The 24,941-nt window shown below is 41.1% G+C and overlaps 1 protein-coding gene across 2 annotated transcripts in view; it reads right to left on the reverse strand.

The window, feature by feature from the left end:
• The window catches only part of JAG2 (jagged canonical Notch ligand 2), a 138,764-nt gene that overhangs the window by 52,973 nt on the left and 60,850 nt on the right, over window positions 1-24,941 (reverse strand). For both annotated transcript variants that reach the window (XM_020800754.3, XM_020800753.3), the window contains exons 3-5: window positions 20,640-20,694; window positions 8,301-8,555; window positions 5,374-5,434 (exon numbers count right to left, since the gene is read on the reverse strand). In XM_020800754.3, coding sequence (XP_020656413.3) covers window positions 5,374-5,434; window positions 8,301-8,555; window positions 20,640-20,694 — 371 coding nt within the window. The remainder of the gene's footprint in view (window positions 1-5,373; window positions 5,435-8,300; window positions 8,556-20,639; window positions 20,695-24,941) is intronic.

Below are 24,941 nucleotides of genomic sequence, written 5' to 3' on the forward strand. Positions count from 1 at the left end.
TCTTGCATTGTTAAAAAATATAATAAAACATTATCCCTAACCACCATTTATGGGTGTGAAAGCTGGACGGGTTAAGAAAGCTGCCAGGAAAAATATTGATTTGTTTGAAATGTAATGCTGGAGGAGAGCTTTGCAGATATCTTGGGACTGCCAGAAAGACAAAGTGGATCCTAGAGCAAATCAAGCCTGACCTATCTCTAGAAGGCAAAATGTTGAAACTGAGTCTATCTTACTTTGAGAATGTCATGAGAAGGTAAGATTCCCTGGACAAAACAATAGTGCTAGGAAATGCTGAAGGCAGCAGAAAAAAAAGGTGGGGGGAAAGAGGGCCAAATAAGAGATGGATAGACTCCCTAAAGGAAGCCATGTGCTTGAATTTACAAAAGCTGAGCAGGGCTGTTGACATTTCGGAGAACCCTCATTCACAGAGTTGCCATAAGATGACTTGATGGCACATAAAACATTTTATCTCTAATACAGTTTGTGTACATGTTACTTGGCATTACAGCAGAAGTTACTTTGCAGTGACGGAAACTATAGGTTTTTTTCATCATAGCTTTGAGCAATGTGGGCTTTTGGTATGGACATGGATCCATTAGGTGGGAGGACCGTCTTTCTATCCCTGGCTGTTGGCAATTTTCAATAAGTAAAAAACTTCCCCTCCCCTCCCTTAGCCTCCACTGCCTTCCAAATGATGAGAATGATTACATGGGAGCCTGGAGGCCTTAGGAGGAGAAATGGGAGAAGCAATCAATTCCAAAAGCAGGCGCTTCTGCATGAACAACAACAACAACAACAACAACAACAACAACAACAACAAAATCATCGGACCTATGTAGGCATCTACACAGTCCAGTGTGCTGTCAAGTCAATTCTGACTTATGACCCTCTTCAGGATTTTCCAGGTAAAGAATGCTCTGAAGTGGTTCTGAGTACGCATTCCCTTCATCTGGGTATACCCTGGAACTATGCAGTTTGCACAACCATGTTATAATTTCAAAATTCCCACCCACCCCTCAACATTCTGACTGGCTGGCTGATGACAGCCTTCACAACACTATTGGATGAAAAATTTCTCACGAGATCTGAAAGGCAATCATGAAATATGAAACTTTTATGTGTCTCTCCTTTAAAAAAAAAACCAACAAAAAAAAAAACACAAATCATGTGTGTTTTATGAGCTCTCTTCTGACAATCTTCAAAAGAACACAAATTACAGAAAGGAGAACTTCTTTTGTATTTTGGGTCTTTTACAGTATTAGCTCATCCCTAATGTTCAAAAGACTAACAAAGCAAGCTAATTTACAAATGACAGGAAGTTGGAAAATCTCCTGCTTTGACCATCAAACACATTCAGCACATGAGGAATGCCCTCTTCAGTCTTCACAATGCCTGGTTTCGTTCTCTATTTGAGGACCGAAATTACTTTTACCGTATTTGCCAGCGTATAAGATGACTTTTTTGCCCTGAAAAACATGCCTCCAAGTGGGGGGGGGGTCATCTTATACGCCGGGTGCACTTCAAAATTCAAAAGCAACACACACGTACTCACATACACACATAGATACACACATCCACACACTCACACACACAAATGGGGGGGGGGTAGCTAAAGGCTTCCGCACCTCCACGGACCAGCCCTCTTGATTGTTGCTCACTTAAGGATGCTTGCCCTGGGCGCGGTGGCAAAACCGTGGTGCCGCAGCGAGAAGTCAGGCCAGCTCCCCGCCAGTCTCGTTGCGGTTTGCTGGTTTGCGCTGCTCAACCTGCTTGTAAGGCATTTTTTTTCCTCTGGGTCTCCTCCGGAGGGAGGGGGATTCAAAGATACTACACCCAGAGGCAGAGCGACCAATGCCCCGGCAAGGCCCTAAGGCTTCATCAAGTGTGTGGGGGTGTATGTGTGTGTAGGGGGGGTAAGGAGACCCTGCCTTTCCCTGAATCCTGCCGGCAAAGTCAGCAGCCTTTCATCTCCCCCCTCCAATGACATAGGACACCCCCTCCCTCCCTTAAAGGGCCAAGTCCCAGGTGGGGCTAGAGAGAGAAGGGGGCTGCACCCTCGCTCTCCCCCAGCGAAAAGAACCAAAAGCGGCAAAACGAACTCTCCCCATGATGCAGCCAAAGCAGAATCACACATGCGGAAGAGGGGATAGTCTTATACAGCGAGTATATAACAAACTCTACATTTTGAGTGGAAATGTTGGGGGGATTGTCTTATACGCCGGCAAATACGGTAGTCTTTTAGTTTTCACATCTAAGATGATACTAAGTAACATACAAGAAACAAAAATAGATCTCAATGAAGAGTCAGGGTAATTCTGACTCTACTGTATACCCTGACTTTTTTTAAAATGACGGATAGGAACTTCTTCCAATCCACAATTTTAGCCAGTTATGAACACAGCTACCCACTGGGAAAGGGTCATGAGGGATTAGATCAGTGACGGCAAACCTTTTTGGGCTCGTGTGCCCAATATGGGGGGGGGGGAGAGAAACCAGTGACTGTCGTGCCACCCGGAAGACTGGAACTGGAAGTGGCAGTTGCAGGGGGAATCATGGCGACAGACACAGAACAAGAAGTGAAAGAGGGAGGAATCATGGTGACGGATACAGAACAGGAAGAAAAAGGGGGAGGAATCATGGCAACAGATGCAGAACAGGAAGCGAAAGGGGGAATCCCGGCTGCAGCCACTTCAAAAGGTTTCTATCCACAAGGGCGAGTGAGAGTGCCACTAACTCGTCGCGTGCCATAGGTTCGCCAACATTGGATTAGATCATTTAATTTCTTTAATGCTATATGGAGTACATTATGCTCTACATTCTCTGAGAAAGCAAACCATAAACTGCATGCATCCAAGTAATCTCAATGACTGTGTCTTCTATTATGAACCTGCTCACATGTTAAAATCATCAGGAGAGGCCTTTCTCTCCGTCCCACCACCTTCACGGGTGTTTGGTGAGGAGAGGGTCTTCTCTGTTAACACTCCCAGACTTTGGAACTTGCGCCCACAGGAGGTTAGGCTGGCCCTATCTTTGCTGTCCTTCTGCAAGGAGGTGAGACCTTTCTTTTCTGGCGAGCTTTCCCTCAGTGACTGGCTGCCTCAGTGGGATTTTTTAATGGATTGTTATGTCTTACTGCTTTGAATGTGTTTTTAGTATTGCTTTTGTTTACCATTTCTCAGAGTGGCATTTTGTTTGTTCCTTTTTTAATATTTGTACAGTTATTTCTTTTAGCTTCAAATATTCTTTCAATGATGTTAGCTGTGTTGGGTTCTTTTTAAGGAAATAGGTGAGGTAAAATATGTAAATAAATAATAAAATAAAATTTCAATATACTAACATCCTCTTGTTTTCAGTTTTTCTCTGGAATACAGGATAACAATGGAAGAAAAATGTAGCTGACTGTGTGAGAGTCAGCGTGCAAGTAATTTAAAATACAGGTCATTTAATTTAAATTTAAAACTCATCCACTCCCTCTTCTCCTTCCCTCAACCCACAAAAAATATCCATAACTACATAAAGGATTCTTTGATAGGGAGGTGCATGGAAGAAAGGTGTAATTCTCATGAGCAATTCCCTATGGGTTATGTCCAATTATCCCCCACCCCTACAGACTTCTGTCACAAACAATAGTATCTCCAGAGGGTTGGTGGAATCTCTGGATGAGTTTTGGATAGTAAAAAAGGAGAAAAGAGGCTGAGTCTCCTTAAATTATCCTGCTGTTTGCCCTATGAACTTATTGTTACTTACTGCCATGAAATTACCACCGGTTCAAACAGATGGGGAAGGTATTACATAGTTTGAACCACATGTGTTAATATTGAACAACAAACAGTAGAGGCTTCTGACACCTAAAAGTTTGACATATTATATCAGGCACAAATGTCTGTGAACCGTGGCTCACTCTTCCAGGTGTATTAATTTTCAATAAATCTGAAGTAAAATGCTAGGGCAGCCTATCCCAATCTGCTACCCTCCAAATGTTTGGATAGCATTGTTGAACTAGGTCTTGTGGAAATTATAATCCAAGCCACCTGGAGAGCACTAGATCAGTGAAGGCTACCCTTGGGAAACCCAGCAGGTTTTGAGTAATATTACGTCTTTGTGATAAAGGTAGCAGTTTTACAACAATTCCCACAAATACAAAGGAAGAGAATTAACTACATTTGATAATATTACAGTATACCCAGAAAGAGAATTTAGGCTAGACCTATCAAGCTGGAAATATGAGGCTATGACAGGATATAACTTGATTTCAAGGGTTGTCAGTACATTCTTCAGGAAAAAACTAAATGCCCTAAAATTGGGGACACAAACATCAGCCTGAACAGGTTTAGCCCTCTTCTCAAAGGTCCTCGAGCATACCCTTTATTTTGCCTTAACCTTATGAAATTTTTCATAACCATAGAACCTCTTGCAGAGGTGCAAGAGATGCTATGGATCATTGAGTCCAGCCCCATCAAGGTGACACAGTAGGGAATTGAACTCCCCATATGAAATATTCAGTGCTTTCAAACAAAGGGAGCAAGAGGAAAAGAAGACAAAAATACTGTGTTTGACTATAACACAATCTTCATTTGTGTTGGAAGCAATCCAATAGTTTTTCTGGACTGGACAGATCAGCCGACATGGTTGCCCAGGGGAGGCCTGAATGTGTTTCACAGTACTCACATTGTAACATGATTGTAGTGAGGGGTCAACCTATTCACTCCATTACATTTATATGCAACATTCCTATGTTGAGCTGCTGCAGGTATCATTTTGTTCTGTTACAATTTTAGAATTTTTGCTGCACCTATAAGATGATCTAACTACTCTACATGGGCAGATAAGATAAGACAGTACTGTATTTTATACGACCTTAACAAAACTGTTCACACAGAGATAATTAATCTCCACTGCAAAAATAACTCAATTCATACACCCTCCCTCCTCCAGCATCCCTACAAATTCCAGGTCTTTCTACCACAAACCATATCTGGCTTATCATGACAAGTATCTTCCTTGTGAGCATCTCAAGTGTTGCCTAAAATTTCCTGGTCTTTCAGACACACAGACCATCCTGTCTTACCTATTTCTAAAATATAAGGCTGAGATTAGTCAGAAAAGCACCTTAAGTCCCAGAGTTTTCTCATTAAATAACAGCAATTGTGTCCTGTTGCTCAGGATTTTGCAATTAACTGGTAACTTCGGACATTGGAGTCAAACTGTATCTTTGACATAACACAGTTTAGTCCTCCCAAAGATAAATTTCTATGTTTCAAATTCAGGGAGACTACTTAGCCATTATATCTTTCCTACAACTGTTAGGACATATCATTGAAAAATATTATTTTGGAAAACATACACAACTCCCAAATCTGTGTGTATACTTACTTGCACTCCCCCGGTACAGTGCAGCCCCCATGGATTAAATTACATCCTTGTTTACATACAGCTAGGAATAGAAAGAGGGTTAAACATCAGTTAGTTCAGCACTTTAGAAAGAGTTGATCTAATAGTTCAACAACTGTATTTTCTTATACACATTTGCTCTCTGAAATGTATTTTCAATAACATATAGTCAAACAATCTTACAACATAGCTGAAAGTCTCAAATTGCAAGTGATGGAGAATAATCATCTGAATATAAAAGGAGATACATATTTTGTACAGGCAGGAAAGACATGAACATTCTATGTCAAAAAAGTCAAATGGTGCAGATGAACAGGACTTTGTGCTCCCTGTTCCACTTTCCTCTTATGAAATAAAAGCAGATTCCAGCACATTGCCAGAAAACTTTCAATTTCAGGAAACATCCAGATTAGATACTATAAAGCTATACTGTAATGTGTAACTTCCCCATGACTTCTTATGCATAGTGGCGCAGTGCTTAAACTGCTGTACTGCAGCCAAAACTGTGCTCACCGGAGTTCAATCCCAGGTGGCTCAAGGTTCACTCAGCCTTCTGTCCATCCGAGGTTGGTAAAATGAGCACCCAGCTTGCTGGGGAGGGGGCAATGTGTAGCCTGCATAATTAACTTGTAAACCACCCAGAGAGTGCTTGAAGCGCTATGAGGCGATTTATAAGCAGCACACTTTTTTGCTTAAAACAACAACAGTCCACTGTAAACTAGAGTTAATTTCATATACATATGAAGTAGCTGAACCATAGCTGGTCTACAAATTGCTCCCTAAGTGCAAATTCAGACTTTACAGACTACATGAGCTTGCTTTATTTGTTCATACAGTCATTAAGTTTGTACTACACTGGAAAGAAAGCAACTTAAAACACTGCTCCCGATTTAACCCACAGTACAACAAAGAGAACTGCAAGGTCATCATCACACAAAGTACAGTATGCCAAACTCAGCAAGATCTCTGATTCTGAAAGCTGCCTTGAGTACTTTCACATACCGCCCTCAATACTTAAAGACAGGCACTGGTTGCCAGTTGATTACTGGGTCCAATTCAAGGTGTTGCTCTTGACTTCTGAGGTCCTAAATGACTCGGGCCCTGGCTATTTAAGGGACTGCTTTGTTCTGTTATGGATCTATCCAGACATTAAGACACTGTGGATAAAAATCATTTTAAAAAAAATCAAATTGATTTACATCATGATTTAAATTTAAAAAAAAATCATTTTTAAAAATTTAAATCATCAAAAAAGCACATGGGAAAGGACCATCCCCTGTGTGGCTCATAGACTACAGAATGCACTCCCTTCCAAGCTACAATCTGTTTCTACTTTGACTGGTTTCAAGATGAGTTTTTAGATTGGCTTCTCATGTCTAACCTGCCTGTGGTATTGTTTCAGCTGTACCCTTTATTGGTTTAACTGTTTTTAATACATTATTTGATTTGGTTATATGACTTTTTGGTTAAATCTGGATTTACAGTATCTGTTTTAACCTGTTTGTAAGCCACCTTCAGTGCTATCTTTTAGTAAAAAAGCAGGGTATAAATATATTACAATAAAACAGGCTAGGAATATCTGGCTATGATGCAGAGAAGACCATCTTTCCCAGCAAGACCAGGGACATTTCCAGTATAAGTTCCTTATGTACCATATTTGCCGGCATATAAGACGACTTTTTGGCCCAAAAAACATGCCTCCAAATGGGGGGTCATCTTATACGCTGGGTGCACTTCAGTTGGGCCAGGAAGGAGCCATCATCGCCACCGTTGAGTGAGTGACACGGGGTCGCGCTGGTCGGGGAGGAAGGCAGGAGGGCAGGGAGGCAGTTGGTCCAGACGGAGGGAGGGAAGCAGAGCTGGCCATGCCTGAGCGGCCAAAGTCTGCCGCCGGAGAGCCGCTTCCCCTCCTCCTCCTCGTCCGCTGCCGCCGCCCGCCCAGCCGCTTCCCCTCCTCCTTGGGCCCGCCTGGCCGCTTCCCCTCCTCCTCGACACTGAGCAAACTGCCCGCTTGCCTGCCCGCCACCGGAAAGCCGCTTCCCCTCCTTCTCCGCTGCCAGCCGAACTTCAAGGGCGAGCCCGGGCAGAGTCCCGGGCAGCCGCCACCGCAGCAGACCCGTCCACTCTACATTTTGAGTGGAAATGTTTTTTGGGGGGTCGTCTTATACGTCGGCAAATACGGTATTACTTGAAGACTTACTAATTTAACAAGGCATTTCCTTGATTATATTTCTGCATGGATCATTTGCTCTTTTTAGTTATGACTTTTAATGTATCATTTATTTAGTTACTAGTTTTAATGTATTTGCTTTTATTATAAACCAGTCTTGAGATTCTTAAAAATTAAAAGTAGTACAAATACACTATCAAATAAGTAAATATATGGATATAACAACAGTAGTTAGTTATTTTTAGGAAGGTTCGCTGTTTCAGCAAAAAGAAAAAAAAAGAGAGAGAGAGAGAGAGAATGATGAGACTCTAGTAAAGCACCTGCTTTGGATACAAAAGATGCAGGTTCAATCCCTAGCATCTTCAGTTAAAACAGCTGTCAGTCTCAGAAGTCACAGCCATGGAAGACTTCTAAAGTACCAATTACTTACTGCTAGTTGAAGTAGCCAATATTTGGCTAGGTATAATAATGGTCTAACTTGGTGGTTCTCAACCTCTGGTGACCCAGGTGTTCTTGGACTGCAATTCCCAGAAACCTTCACCACCATCTTTGCTGGGTGGGATCTCTGGAAGTTACAGTCCAAGAACACCTGGGTTATCCAAGTTTGGGAAACACTGGTATAATTATTTTAGTAACAATATGATTGTAGCCTACATCCTGAAGAAATCATGCAGACAGCATCCAGCACTTTAACAGTCAAGCACAATATTCAAATTTCAGAATATGAGAAGTATCATACCTTGTTTACATTCTTCACCCATCCAGCCTTCCATACAAGCTTTATTTCCATTTTGGTCACAGGTGTAGTGGCCCACAAAGTCATCACGAGGGCCACAGAATTTATTGCACTGTGGGCCATAGTAGTTCTCATCACATTTCACTCGTATTTGTGCTTCAAAATGAGCAACATGGCCATTCAACTGTAATGCCTTCCATCGATCCTCTGGATTAATCATACTAGCATATGTCACTCGGTCAATTAGTAATTCCTCATCTAAAAGTAAAGAGAGAAGAGGCTAAAGTTAAAGTACACACATTTTTCTGACAGAAGTATATTTTATAACATGAATATGATAGTCATAGTAACGCAAGTTGCCTCTAGATTTGCCACACACACACACACAAAGGTAGCTTAACAGCCATCAATAAAAATGGCAATCAGCAATCACAATCCTGATAGGGTGGTGCTGCAAAACAATTCTGTTAAGAGATAAAGAGGTCAAAATAAATGTGGCAGGATTTACATAAACATCAGTTGTGTTAATAGTTTCTTACAGTGGAAATAGCAAACTTGCTCTCACTGAACTGGGTTCACAGCTGGGTGGGGGCCAAAATGTTTACATGTTTTCTCTCACTATGCATTTTTAATAGTACAGCATTTTCTAATTGTGAGCACAGCAGTGTGCCTTCAACATAAATTATGATGCCACTGTAAATTTACCAACACTACATACAAATGTTCCATGAAGATCACCATGGCAACCCCAACATCTGAAATGTATCTTTATCCCAAAACAGCTACTGCTGTTTATCCCAGAACAGATAGGTGCCTGGGGTGAACTTTCCTTGGAGGGCCCTCTTTGTGGGTGTATAACTCAAGACATCTGAAATCTAATCTTCACCAAACTTGGAGGGTTTGTCGAGGAGTGTCAGAGGAAGCTTTCCTCTCATGTTTCTAGGTGCCGGGTTTGGGGTGTGTGTGCATTTTATAGCCAAATGAACTGATGAATCAAAAATCCTTAAGAATTTGTTGATTCATATTCATTGGGGGTATTGGTTCATACGAATATGAATCAACAAATTTTTGGAATGAATTTGGTGATTCATTTTTCAATTCATGCCCATCTCTAGCCCTTACACTTAAATAAATATATAAATAGGATGGTCAGGAAGGGAGAAACTGATTAGGACTATGGAGTGGGCTTCAACTCTGCCTCAGCTCCATTCCCAACTAAAACCAAGACTTTTCACATCAGCTTGTAATGAAAGGAAAAATCCTATTTGCAAAACAACAGCTTTCTGTCTCATTGCATCTTGTAGCCTCATTCAGACTAGGACTGCAGTGGTGCAATGGACTTGTCATCCACCCACACAAGGTCCCTCTGTGCCCTGCGCAACTTCTTAAAAACTCCTCTGAAACAAAGAATAAAAAGATTAATACTCTATCTTCCTTTGGGATTTACTTACTTTAAAGGAAGACAGCAAAGGCATGAAGGAGGACAGGTTGCTTACCTGTACCCCGTGATTCTCTTGAGTGGTCATATCTCAATTCACACATGAGGTTCCCTTTTCTCCTGTCTGAATGACCTCATAATCTTCCAGAGCATAAGGGAAGTGTTAAGACATGCCCTCTCCACTCTACAGACTCCCCAATCTGCTTCAGGTCCTCAGTTCCCCAAGTCCACTGCTGGTAAGGAAATGTGAGTTGCATGGGAGGCTGGATGGGTTGTGTGAATTCACAGATCACCACTCAAATAAGTATAGTTACAGGAAAGCAACATGAGCTTCTTCATGGTCTCTGTGAAATCACACATATGGGTGATTAGTAAGCTCACTTACCAGCTGGTGGGATGTCACACTAGTACAGAGGTGATCAGTACTCTGCCAAATGCAGCATCAAGTTTGGCTCCAACATCCAATCTGCAATGTTTGATTTTGAGGGCTCTCTCAGCAGAACTCCTCTGAGAAGTGCTGCTGATGCAGTGACAGCTCTGGTAAAGTGCCCCTTCAAGAAACTGGGCAGTGTTCTCTTTGCTAGTTGGTAACATTAGGACCGTAGTAATTTAGACTATCTTTGAGATGTAATATGTTGACCCTTCTTTGAGCCTTCGTAGCTAACAAAAAGTGGGGTGAACTTTCTGAAACTCCTTATTCTTGATGTGTAAAAGGTTAATGCCCTGCAGATGCCCAAAGTGTGGAGTGACTTCTTCTAGTTCTAAACTAGATGATGGGGAAAAGGTAGGAAGCACCAAGAACTGATTCAGGAGGAACTCTGAGACCACTTTAGGTATGAAAGAGAGGATGGGGAATATTATAAAATTTTAGAAAAGGTGGATCACACCTGAATGTGTCCAATATGCCAGCCCTGTATGCAGAACTGACCACAGCCAGGGGAACAGTCTTGTAGGTCATCAGCCTGGGATCTGAAGATGCCATAGGTCCAAACTGCAGTTTCATAAGTTCATTTAGCACCATGGTGAGTGACTACTGTGGTATCAGGAGTTTGATGTCTGGTTAAATTTTTCAGGCCATTCAAAAGCCTCTTGAGGACTGGGTGTCAGAAGAAATGTGAATCTGCTCAACCTGGTGATGGATGTGCAACAGCTGCCAATAAATACACTTTGATGGAGGAATGAGACAGACCTTTCTCCTTTGGAAGAAACATAGTATGATACGCAACTTAGGCGGGAGGTAAGACTTGTGCCATGATTTAGCAAAACCATTTATATGTGCAGTTGCACCTGCTAGATTGTTTTTTTGCTTCAAATAAAATACTTTTCAGGGCAGCTGAATTTTCCAAGCTGTTGGGTAGGTTGGGGTGAGGGACTGTGTCCTTTTGTTGTGAGTCCGGGTCAAGGACAATGGTAGGTGAGCAGTTATGGGCATGAACCTGAAAAAATAGTGGGTTATGACGGTTCGTAGCGAACCGGAAAACTGGTTTGCAGTTCAGTTTTCGGTTTGTGCTCCTGCTGATTTCTGCAAGTGTTGATAGGAGGCCACAGGTGAAGTCCTCTGCCTGTTGGAGGAGTATCTGGTGGATTGCAGGTAAGAGGCCGATAGAATTTTGGTAGGACTGAGATGAGAAACCCATATGCTTCACTGCAGCTTGCTTTTTGTAAGCATTATCCATTATATTGTCAATTTTCTCATTAAAGAGGCCCTCACAGAACCCTTTGATATATATGTGATATAAACCAAGTGGATTAACTGATGGCTACTACAGCAGCACAGCCCATGGCATGATGGGCAATATGCATCTCCTGAGCTACCACTGCTGGCCTGCGGAAATGTGAGGGCCAGTACTCTTTTGTCCTTACGGTAGGTAGACTATTAAAAGGCTGGATCTACTCCTAGATAAAATTGTGTTATCACCCCATGGCTTCCCGACACTTAGCAATCCTGATTCCTAAAGCAGCTTATACAATAGATCCTTCTCCTAGTCATATCCATCTTCCTTCCCTTCCTGTTGTTTTGGGCTGTACTGTGGCAGCCCTTGGATCTGGTCTGTGATAGTAGCATTTTTGTTAATCTGGTCATATACAGGGTCTGACCCTAGCAGAGGAGCCTGTTATACCTTCAACTGTATGGATTTTATCACATGAATGACTATATCCAAATAGGAAGTGAAGTCTTTGGAAGGAGGGGGGTTGTTGTCATTTGCATCAATTCCAGAGTTGTCACTAGGACACTAGCCGCCTAGAGTGGTCTTACAGGCCAGATGGGCAGGGTATAAATCAAATAAATCAAACAAACAAACAAATAAATGATGAATTGCTGGAGTCTTCCTCTTCAGATGGAAACTGTCAGTGACAACATCCTTGTTTTCTTACCCAGGCGATTCATGTTTGGATGAGGAGGATTAGATAAATACCTGATAAGTTTTGTGTTTCTTTGTGTGGGGATCCTTGGGGTGAAGTGATGCAGTATTGGAACTGAGAGGTGTGTGTTCAATCTGCTGAACAAGTGCATCTTGTTCAACAGATTGTTCAACTGAGGTGGAAGAAACTGTTGCCAATACCAATGACTAGATTCGAGATTTTTGGTTTTGATTAGATGATTTAGCTCTCAGCTCTGTGTTGTGGAACTGGAGATGCTGATTCTTAGGAAGGAAGCGTGGGTGATGGACCAATGATGCTGATGATTTTGGTATTGAAGGAGCTTCTGTTTGAGTTTTGGGTATGCTGATTTAGCCTGGTGCCTGTGTCAGTGCTTAGTTGCATCTGTTGGAAATGTGGAGGATGACTGTGATGGAGAATGGTTTGGATGGTGGTTTGTCCACTGATGTACCTCTAGAGCTTTGGAGAACCCACTGAGGTAAGCAAGCTGGAGCAATTTGAAAAGAGAGAGTGGTGGCTGGTGTGGTGTGCAGTTCATGGGGGCAATTCAATACTGAGCAGCATGGAATCATGAGATCTCTTGGAATTTGAAGGGGAGATTTCTGGAACCAAGGCTCTATGGGAGTGCTTTGGTTCATGTGACTGGGTTTATGAGATCTCTCACCCATGTGGCTGATGGCTGTATGGAAACAGCAGCAGTGAGTGCATTGAAAGCCAATGAAATGGGCTACCCAACACTTAATTATCAATACCAATAGCACAAGCTGACTTGTCTCATTGTGTTGGTTAGTACGGATAGGAAAGTGGCCACTCAGGTCCCTAAAAAGAAGTATGGTACCATGCCACAGTAGTAGTGAGGAGGAGGCATAACTTCCTGTTTGCAGATGTCGCCATTTGGTGTGTCTTTTGTCACTTGAGGGCCCTTTTTTCTTTCAGGGTGAAAGGAGAGGAGAGGCAGATGCAGATTCAGGAGACCAGTTCTAAAGAACAGAAGACTTTTAAGTTTGAGCACCTCCAGGAATTTGGCAAAGAGGTAAGAACTTGCTCAGAGCTTGATGGGTTATTTGGCTCCATTCTAGGGAGTGCCTGTCTTCAGGACATCTCTCTTTCTGAAATCAAGCTCAAATAAGCAAGATCATCTCAATCTATTCTCAAAAGGCTTTCATGGCCAGGATCCAAGGGTTGTTGTAGGTTTTTTGGGCTGTTTGGCCATGTTCTTAAGAAAACAGTCAAACAGTCCAAAAAAACCCTACAACAACCATCTCAATCACCTTGGTACTTGCTTTGAGGCAAAGGAAAGGTTGGTGTAGTCTTAGGAGCTGATGCATGAGGAGTCTTTTGTCTTTTTAGTCGTGGTCTCTTTTTTTTCGGCAAAGGGCTGAAAAGTAAGCACTACGTATATGCAAATGTTAGCAAGCCGAGGAAAACATGAAGGCTCTGAGAAAGCTCCTAGTTGTTCATTCAGCAGCAGCAAAGAAGGGAACTGAGGCCTTGATGTGGGGTGGGGAACATGCACAGGGGAGAGGGTATATCTTAAAACTTTTCTTAGGCTCTGGAAGGTTCCAAGCATGAAAGTGATCCCATATACCGTATGGGATTTCACAGAGACCACAAAGAAAATCATAGTCCAATTCTTGGAGGCAGATTCTCAGTCTACCTACTTGGAAATTGACAGCTACACAGACCTAGAGTTGAACTTAAATTTAATGTCAAACTATTTTCGATAGGTTTAGTGGGAGGAAAAGGAAGTGAATAAATATTTTCCCAAATGCAGGAGGCACAATATTGCTCATAACAAGCCAGCTTGTAAGTAAATGGTGAACTAAGAGGCTGCTGCCAGTCTGAACAGAGATCAGAAAGGGGGGAAAAAGAACAACAGGGGCAAGTAGGACCACTGTAAATATCACAAAGAAGAGAGATGACTGAGTGAGCCCCTTAAAAATATATATCCCAAAAGGTCCATGGTATTCAACCATGTCTGTTCAGGATTCCTGCGTGCCATAGGGTTAATTCCAGTCTGACCTTCTCTTGTTCCACTGGCACTTTGCCTTTCAACCCACTCTACACCTGCGCTAGCAGAGAAGGGAAACCAGAATTAGCCCTTTTTATAAGGGTTGGGGGAGGGCAGGATACCTGCTACTTAACAGATTGCTTAGCAGAATGCTCTCTTTCAATGCTCTCATTCAATCTATATTCACCTCCAGTGTGCATATTAGGGTACCGTTCCCTTTACTAATAAGGCAAGGGTCTTCTACTAAATATGGGTGATGACCTTTGTGTATGGGGCAGAAGAGACCTGAGTAGAGGATACTCCTTCAAAAGCTGTCCTCTCACCCTCTTGGTCATTGTAAGCAATCCTCTTCTCATACTGCTAGGAGGCTCATGTCTTGTATACAAACAAACCACCAGATGAATAAACTACAGTGGTGCCTCGCTTAACGGGCGCCCTGTTTAATGACGAAACCGCATAGCAATGAAGATTTTGCGATCGCATTGCGATGTTCCCTATGGGGAAAAATCGCTTTGCGGTGATCGGTACCCTGTTTCGCTTACCGATCATCGCATAGCGATGATTTTCCAACAGCTGATCAGCGGTTCCAAAATGGCCGTCAGGTAAAAAAAATGGCCGCCCGTTGTGTTTAGGGACGGATTCCTCACTTACCAGGCAGTGAAAATGGCTGCCGTATGGAGGATTTTCGCTTTAAGGTGAGTTTTAAGCCCATAGGAACGCACTGAAGGAATTTCAATGCATTCCTATGGGCTTTTTAAAATCTCATAGTGATGAAATCACTTTGCAGCTATTTTTGCTGCACGGATTAACATCACTATGTGAGGCACCACTGTATTCTTTACTTATTGTACTGGGCCTAGGGAAACTATCAATACATTCTGCTTCACATAAAAGAATCATTGTGCATTTGACAGTTAAACATACAACTTTAGCAATACTACTACTGTAGTAACAGACACATTTTTTTTCTCAAATTCATTGCTCAAGAGCCAATATAAAGCCTGCTCTGCCTGAAGGGAATAAGTCCAGAGGCGGTGGAAAATAATGAACTACCGAATTACTTGTAGCAAGCTTGTGGGGCACATGCAAAAAGGGCATAATGGAGTTTCATTTCAGAAAAAAAAACAATGATTGGAATCCTGCTGCACAACTTTATACTACTATGTAACTAGACTGGTATGAAAGTTAAAAGGTTTCATGCACACACACACTAAGTGTTTAGACATAACGGTCCATCAGGATTAAAATGTTTTACAGGAATGTGGAAGAGCTAGGTTTAAATCCTCACTTGGCCATGAAATTCTGCGGGTGATCTTGGGCAATTCATGGCCTCTCAGCCTGACCTACCCCAGTCTGGGGATGACAGATGGCCATATGTGCTGGCTTAAGTTCACTGAAGGAAAGGAAGAAATGTTGCAAAGCAATGGTTTAAGCAGTTGTTTTTAAAGGACACTTTCAGACATTTTAAATAACATGTCATCCTTTCTTAAACAATCAATGGTGTTTGAAAAGTGAGTGAATAATGTATATATTCCTGGTCATGGGTGGGAGTAGAAAGATGAGATGCAGCACATCAGCAGAATTCAAATCTTGCAGCATCTCCTGGCAGAGGGTCAGTGACATCACACAGAGCCTGTGCGCCTGGAGGGGTTACATGCCCTGCCACCTACGAGGCTTTAAGCAAATTGCAGTTCAAAAATTTCACCAAAGGGAAGACTATAAACCACTTCTGAGTACTTTATACCTAGAAAACCCTATGAGGGTCACCATAACTTAACCTGATGGCACATGATCAATAAAAATAATAAAGAAGTTAGATTTTCAAGCTGAGTAAAATTTAATGAAACACACCATGCATTTACATTCCAATCTCCAGTGGAACTAGATAATTCCAGCTGATAGAGAGTACATTACAGTTCAATTTAAATCCAAGCAGTGGTTTGGATAATAAAATTCAGTATTAAGACACCAACACTGGGTTATCAACTTTAGAGAAGTAAATGCTGAGACAGGCATTCAAAAAGGGAATCATAGACAGGAGGGGATCCTTTACACTTCTTTCTGTTGCTAATATTCCCTGACTTATGCAACCTTCCGCCTAGCCTCTGGAACTGGAAGCATGTGCAGCCTGGAGGTTGGAGGGAATCCAAAATGAACAGACTCAGGAAAGAATCAGCATTTGATAGATAGCTCTGAGAGGGTCTTTGCTGTATTTAATCCAAATCTAAACTTGATAAATCTCCTTCGCTAAAAAGAAGCTTCCTTACAAGTCAGCAGTTTTCCCATATCACTCTTGGGTAGAATGTTGAGTTCTTGGAAAGGCTTTGCAAAGCACTTTCCCTCTTTGACACACATCCCATCTGCCAAGAGTTTCATTTGCTTAGAACCAGTTTTTTTTTCCTTCTTATTTATTTATTTATTTTATTTATTTATAGCAAGACCAGGCATTGGTATTGAACTGCTTTCCCTCATCCTTCCATCAGTCTTATTACTAATAGATCCTGGCAAGGAGCCAAAGGTAATTTCCTCACATCCCTTTTAGCTCTCAATCCCACACTGCAACTGTCAGTATCCTTTCCTACCCACACACTGGATCACTAAAACTTCAGAGTCAGAAATTGCATAGACTAATTAGAAAGACAGGGACCAATTATCTGTGACAGTAGGAAATCTGCTTTGCAAATGATTATTTCCCCATATATCTCTACAAAATTTTAACCGGGTTCAGTTCTACTCCCCATCCTCAACAACCCAGCTAAGGAGTGCTTCTCGCAGTAATTCTGTCAATCTCATTCCTATTAGAACAGAAAAAGGCCTATGTTGATGGTTTATCAGTTTTTCCTCTTTGTTCAGAGAAGAGGCACTAGTTTTGATAAATCTGCTTCTATTGTTTGGCTCATGCTAATATTTGTAGATAAATGAGAAAAGTGTCCAAATCCTAGCACAAAAAGAGAAGCTGAAGGAAAGATTTAAGGAGGTGGCTCTGTTTAGGATGGAAAACAGACAGTGGGTGGCTTCAAAGATGGGATAAATTCACAAAAGACAAAGTCATTAATGACTACTAGTCAGGATGATCATATATCACCTCCAGCATATACCTCTTTATATGAGCTACTAGGGAAAGGAGACAAAGGGCACTGTTGTACTTATGGTATTCATGGGCTATCCAACAGCAATTGGTTGTCCTTTGTGTGACGAGAACGTTGGACTAGACAGGCCTTTGGTATGATCCATGGTGTCTCATATTTCTCAGGCACAGCATGACAGCCACCATATCATATATAATGGCTATCATGAGAGTGAATCAAATTTGTTCTGTGTTGCTTCAATTGTAAAGGAATATGATCCAAATCAATCCTCAGAAGGTGATGACGCCTCCATTATTAAAAATTTTAGGCACAAACTAGATAGTCATCTTTAAAGGATGCTACAGCAATAGACTTCCTGCATTGACAAGGGTTTGAAGTAGACAGTTTTTGAGGTCCCTTCCACTCCATGAACCCAAATTACCTATTTACACAGCTATGTGGGTTAAAGCACACAAACTGTCTTCCAGACCTCTGTCACTTGCCGGAAAAAGGATCACAAGCACAAAAACACATCTAGGTGTAAATGGAAGCTATGCTTTTTTCAATGGGATTCCCATCCTCATGTGTATACAAATGTAGAAGTATTAATCTGTGCATAGGCTTTGTATTACTAAGTACTGTCTTATCTAAAATAAGGCTAAATGCTTTGGCCTAAATCCTGATGAGCTTCCACTGAGTGGAAAGTCCTGCCAGCATAATAACACTGGATCAACTTGCTTGTACAAGTGAAACCATTATAGATGTTTGGGGGAAGTGTTTTTTTATGGAGATAACTGCTTGTGCAATAGCACAACCCCATGTAAATAATCTGGTAGGCCTTTCTGCTCAGGAAAAAGTTCAACAGAATATTAGCCTTTATTATCTTCTTCATTTTAAGCAAATGTTGTATCCTATTAAAGTAGTAGGCCAAAATTCACATCAGGCAAAGCAAATTTAATTTTTGTTCCCAATGTAAATGGACGAAGAGCAATCACTCAGCACACACCCTATCTTATTTTGAAGCACATGGCCCCTTATCAGATAGGAACCTATTACCTTCAGCTGCTTTCTACAGGTTTGTAGACTAAATTGTCAGAGTCTGACCCTCATCTCAGGGCAAGATTTTTAGGACTTCTGCGTGCACACGAAAGCACACAGCTTTGTAATTCCTAGTATAAGGAGTGAGTTTTCTTCTGATGTATTTTGAGGAGGGGTGGTGAGGGAATGTAAAAGAAAATAAATCTTTTTTCTCTCTCTTCAACCTGCAAATCAACCATTTTAGGAACAGTGGGCAATGAAGGATCATTCTGCACCGGTTCACAGGATCACACAGCTTTTACTAATGTGAATGGATCTGATATAAAAAGAAAACAAAACACACAAAAAAGTGTGGAAGTCCCAGAATCAAAGGCAAAAACTATGGATTGTGTGGAGTTATTACCCACCCTTGTTTTCAGATTGTGTATAAGGACATGCTTTTTTATTATACTAAGAATATACAATAAACATTTATCAGTGGCCAAGAATGAGGAAAAATCTAATGAAACACCCCCCCTCTTTCTGCGTATTGACAATTCTGGAGATTTGACGGGTTTTAATCGCACTATATCTAAGTTTCTTGGAAATTTAAGCCACAGTGCCTAAGAGAGATAAGAATTTTGTTTAGACAAAGCAAGCTCCTACTGCCATTCCTTCCATGAAACAGGAACCCAACCATAAAGTGGCAGAGAAACATCTGAGAAGTGAGATGGGGTTCAGTTTAATGTCAACTAAGTAGGACCTATAGAAACTCCTCACTGAAGTTAGCTGTTCCTAAAACTACAAATGCTATATTGAATACAATGAACACATTTAGGTGAACTCATGACTAAAGTTCAGTCAGGACACATTTAACATGAGGCTACAACAGTCTTCCAGAGTTTCTTCATAGCAGGGGTCAGGTCTACGATTAGACAAGAGCGAGAGCCCATCTGCTTAAATTATTGTAATAGGTATCTGTAATACTGGAGGTGAGGGAGTGTATTTAGATTTACTACCTGAGGTCTTGGAAGGAAGGAAGGAAGGGCAGATCCTGAAACTGAGGCTCCAATACTTTGGCCATCTCATAAGAAAAGAAAACTCCCTGGAAAAGACCCTGGTGTTGGGAAAGTGTGAAGGCAGGAGGAGAAGGGGACGACAGAGGAGGAGATGGATGGACAGCGTCATCGAAGCGACCAACATGAATTAGACCCAACTCCGGGAGGCAGTAGAAGACAGGAGGGCCTGGCGTGCTCTGGTCCATGGGGTCACAAAGAATCAGACACAACTTAACGACTAAACAACAACAACAACTTGAGGTCCAAACTGTCCTAAGCAATCATAATTACTTCACAAATACATGTTTGTACATTATTGATTTTAATGGAATGCACTCTGATGTAAAGCAGAATATAAATTATAGAAGAGGAAAAATAGGAGGAGGAAGAGAAGCACAAGCAGCAGAAACAGAAGCAGGAAAAGGAGGAGGAGAAACCACCTGTGTGCAGATTTCCATTTTCAGAGATATGCTTGTAAACCGCACAGAGTGGCCCTGGCTGCCAGACGGGCGGTATATAAATCTAATAAATAAATAAATAAATCTGACAGAGCTGGTTCAAAAAGACATTAAGATCCCACGACTGCAGTACCACCTGTCTTTCAGCCCACATAGTTAATAAATTAAACAATGGTCAACCAGGTTATAGATCAATGATAGAACTATGGCAAAACCCACAACCAAGCAGTTCAGAAAAGGAAGGCTACAATGGCTGAACTTTGACACAGTTGAATGTATGCTTAAGAATCCAGCTCTGTTGTTCGATTCACCTATGTGAAAATAAACCTGAGCAGGAGTGAGAATCATGTGGTGTACCTGCTGTCCTCAACGCTACAGTGAGAACCCCAGCAGCATTTTCCCCCAGAAACAGCCATGATTCTCCAATTTAAAAAGGCTTCCTATTTTCCTTTAGTCAGCAAAACCAAAGGAGGGATTATTTGAAAAGGGAAAATAGCATTCTAGATCCTCCAGGTTTTCATTCTTGCATTAATATGTAGAGGAGCAGATTGAAAATAATAGAGAATGTAAAAACTTGTATTAAATGGCTCTTAATCTTCAGTCCAAACTGTATTCCCACCACATCTTTAAGTATAAGAGTAAATAAAGTGTCATGTAATTAAATCAGCAAGACAGGAATTTATTTGCATCATCTGCAAAATTTATAAACTTGGAATTGCTATCAGCACTAGCTATCCTTAAAAACACACCACCTGAATAAATTCACAGTGGAATAGGGGGTGTGCACGACCCTGTACTGCCATTACTTCTCAAACCCCACCCAAACAACCACCTCATACACATTTTAAAAAGGTGTGCAAGGCTATTTGATTAGTTTCACAATGTTCAAATTCTTTATGGATATACTTACCAGCTTTTGTCTCATTATCCCAATCCCAGGCTTCAATTATTAATGTGAATGCTCTCTGAAACAAAACACACAAAGCAATTACTGGAGGGGGGAAAGAGTTATCATTCTAGAAGTGGGATGCAGTGCATTTTGCAGAAACATCCCTTTCTCTGAAATATGACATTATGACTCTTCCAGGAGCAACTGATTAACTTGCTCAAATAAAAGAAACAACATACAGTAGGAAGCAAGTTTATAAATATGACACAGGAAATATGTTTGTGTTGATGTGTGCACTAACTGTACAAATCTACTGGTCTTACTGCTTTAGAAAGTGCATTAGTTATGACCAAAGTAACTGTGTCAATTTTTTTTTAAATAGTACTCTAATTCATGATTCTAACAACATTTATTGATTTACAAAGAATCCTAAAATGAAGCAAAATGGGTGAGTGAACTGCAAAAAGAGTTGTGGCATGACTTGGTGGTTTTGCTTTATGTATTGTGGAAACCTCACCCCACCGATTCCTGATTGTATGAAAAAACCTATTAGCAACTGAAGCAGCCCTAATAATGCAGCAACGCAAGCTGAAACTAAGCAAGCCTAGGTATAATCAGATCCTGGGGAATCTGAGTGGAAATATATATGCTATTTGTCACTGATGAAAGTAGATAGATACTTTGTTTTTCCAAATATTATCCAAAAAGATGAGATAATATTTTCCAACTATTTCCTGGGACAGGGCTCACCATTAAAAGTAAGAACAGGACAGTTTTTCTTTTTTCTCCAGGAAGGAGATAAAAATGGTAACAACAACAACTATGTTGGCAAGCTGGCCTCTGTATTGTATTTTCCACAATGCCTGTTCAGATGCATTAGAAGAATTTGGAACATATTATGATAGCAATCAACTTAAACCCAACCTATTAAGATTCAAATACGCATTTTCCATTTGAGAAACAAACAAGCATCTTGAAGACTTCAGATTACCTGAAAGGGTCTCCAAATACCTAGGTGTTCCTTTGGATTTATGCTGACTTGCAAGAACACTGCCAAAATACAAAGCAAAAGGTCTCCACACGGTACGGGAATCACCAAAATAGAAGACTGGGATAGAGTTGGTGGAATTGGGGTGAGTTCCATTGTAGGGCTAGTCGGTAGACTGGACAGTGCCAAGGATTTCTCCCACAAACGGGATCTCAGACATTGAAGTCGGAGTTTTAGGGCTGATTTAGTCAATTCCTTGCACTCCAAACAATTATGAGTCTGATGTCTCTCACCCAAACAGAATAAGCAGCAATCGTGGCCATCAGAGAATGGAATTTTACTGGCACACATCGCGCAATGTTTGAAAAGGCCTGAGGAGGCCATAAAAAAGGGGTGGGAAGGGGGGGAAAGGGGGAAAACAAAGAAAATAATTCACAGGGAACGTCCAAAAACGAAAAACTTGATAAAGTTTGTAATCCTAGAACAGTAGTCATTAATCAGTCCAAAAATTAGTATACCGTAAACAATCAAAGAATCAAAATCACAAGCTCTAGTAAAAGGAAGTCCAATTTCAGAGGTGGCTAAAAGGAACTGAGGTTATATGGGCAGGTGGAGCATGCACGCCACGGGGGTAACGTCCTACTAATCACGTCTTTTTAAGCTCTAGTCTAGAATATTTCGAGAAGTCCTGCACAGGTGCAGTAAAACCCATTTGTGTGGATTCACAGAGGCCACAAAGAAGAACTAGGTGTTCCTTTGGATTTATGCTGACTTGCAAGAACACTGCCAAAATACAGTGGTGCCTCGCAAGACGATGTTAATTCGTTCTGCGAAAAACGCTGTCTTGCAAAAACATCGCCTTGCGAAACGCGGTTTCCCATTGGAATGCATTGAAATCTATTTAATGCGTTCCAATGGAAAAATTGTCATCTTGCAAAAATCGTCCATAGAAAACATCGTCTTGTGAAGCGCAACAGCGATCGCAAAAAACAATAGTCTTGCGGATTAATTGTTCTGCGAGGCAATCGTCTTGCGAGGCACCACTTTACAAAGCAAAAGGTCTCCACAAGGTACAACATCCTTCAAAAGCTATTGGTAACCAGCTGGCGCACACAATCTCAAACACTAAGAACAACTGCCTTAGTCTTATGCTACTCTGAGGGGGAATACTCTAGCCTGGTATGGTATAGTTAAGACCATGCAAAACAGGTAGACACAACAATGAACAGAACAGGTAGACACAACAATGAACAGAAGTTGTAGAATCATTATTGGATGCCTAGAGCCAAACCCTATTTTTAAAATCAGTTGCATAGGAGGCACTGCACCCAATGATATATGGAGAGACATAGCAAGTAATAGTGAAAGACTCAAAATATCTATATCCAATGTTTATCCACTCTTTGGCTACCATTCCATCCCTCCCAGATTAAAATCAAGAAAAAAAATTATGTGAATCATGGGGGGAAAGAAACAGTAGAGAAAGTCAGGAGTATAATGTGGCAGGGTGGGCGGAGAGGACTACCCACCTCTTAAAATGGATGAAAGCCCAAGAAAGCCCAGCCCCCAAGCACGGAGAGAACTGGGTTACTTGGAAATCACTAAATAGGCTACATACTGGAGTTGGCAAAATGATGGTGAATCTAACATAGAGCAGCTTTTGCACCAACAAAGTTCTTTGTGAGTGTGGAGAAGAACAGGCAGCTTTACACCTGTTGTTACAGTGTACTCTATTCCCCACAACATGAATTATGGAAGATATGATCTTAGCTGCCCCCAATGCACTTAACATGACCCATTAAATTATTTGATGCATTTATTAAATGCACTGCAGAGCTTCTGTTACAAATAACGAAATAAGTCTCCAGTACTCAGATCAGGGTCATTTGTTTAACATGTTTAAAAATGTTGAGGAGCATTTGGTAATGTGCTAGAAATATAAACAAACTTTTAGACAAATCTGAGAACTATTATTTGCCAGCAGGAAATAACTACATAAAGTAGTTAATAAACCACTTCATGCAAGTTGAGTCTTATTAAAACAAAATGAGTTTTGCTGATCATCGAATGACACAGTATGTTCAATTTGTATTGTGTAGTTTAAGATCTTCCTCCTGCCCTTGGGAAATAAGCACACATGGCCCTGGTTCAGATAAGGACCACTGCATCCGGACATGGTATGCTAAGCAATTCCACTTGTCTGTTTTTCCACCTAAATATTCTTCCCACCATTAAGAGAGAGAGAGAAAAAGCCACCAACAAAAAAGAAGTCTTCTTTTCCTTTCTGATAATTCTCTCATGGTGCATCAGGTTTTGAATAAAAACAAATACTGATCCCAAGTCAGATCAGGGTCATGCACAATTATTTAAAGAAAGAAAAATGTGATCTTAATTTTGCAGTGCATGTCCAAACAGATTATACCATCTGATTCTGAGAGGTTTTTTTTTTTAAAAAAAAACAACAACAACGCTGCCCTACAAGGAATATACTGGCCCATCCAGTTGACATGGAAGAACAGGACTAGCGTAGCAAGTATATGAGGCAAAAACAGAAGAACAAAAAGTGTTCTCTCTTTTTTCTTTTGTTTTTGCCTGTTATACTAGCACAGACTAACACAGCTACCTCTTCTAAAACTGCAATTTGTGTAACACTTACACAGCTTTGATTACACTGTCTGAATTAGCAGCAATTAGCACTATTTGTTGCATGGATCAAGGCTGATGAAATTTCCAAACAAACTGGAGGAATTGTTCAAATGTCAAAGACAAAAGGCTTAGATGATCTGCGAGCCACTGTATTCTAGAGCTTTTCTCTTATGGTGAAAGGACTTAGCTGGGAACCATAGTCCTGTCCCATCCTTCCCTGAGATCTTTCATTGCCAGACAGGGAGGATTGGCAGGCCAAATTTGCCCCACAGGACACAGATTTCCCCAGCCATAATACAGATGATGGGATTTCATTGGGTCATTTCACCAGACCAGATAAATCAAATCAAATCAAATCAAATCAAATCAATCAATCAATCAATAAAATATCTTTGCCTGCTGGAAAGTGTTTGCTGGGGCTCCAATGCTCATGGCCAGTTCCTTCACATACCAGGAACAGATGAACTAAGAAGCCAATTGAGAAAGAACTTAGTCTCATGTCAACATTGCCTTGAACTGAACCGTGCTGTTATGTGCCATTAAGTCACCTCCACTTTATGTTTACTCTACAATTTAATGATTTTCAAAAGGTGCTGTTATTTACAGTCAAATTTAGATCTTGAAAGTTCAAGGCCAACATTACCTTTATTGAGACAATCACACTCATGTTAGAACTTTCTACTACAGTA

The sequence above is a fragment of the Pogona vitticeps genome, chromosome 1 (assembly GCF_051106095.1).
Source record: "Pogona vitticeps strain Pit_001003342236 chromosome 1, PviZW2.1, whole genome shotgun sequence".
Lineage (NCBI taxonomy): Eukaryota > Metazoa > Chordata > Lepidosauria > Squamata > Agamidae > Pogona > Pogona vitticeps.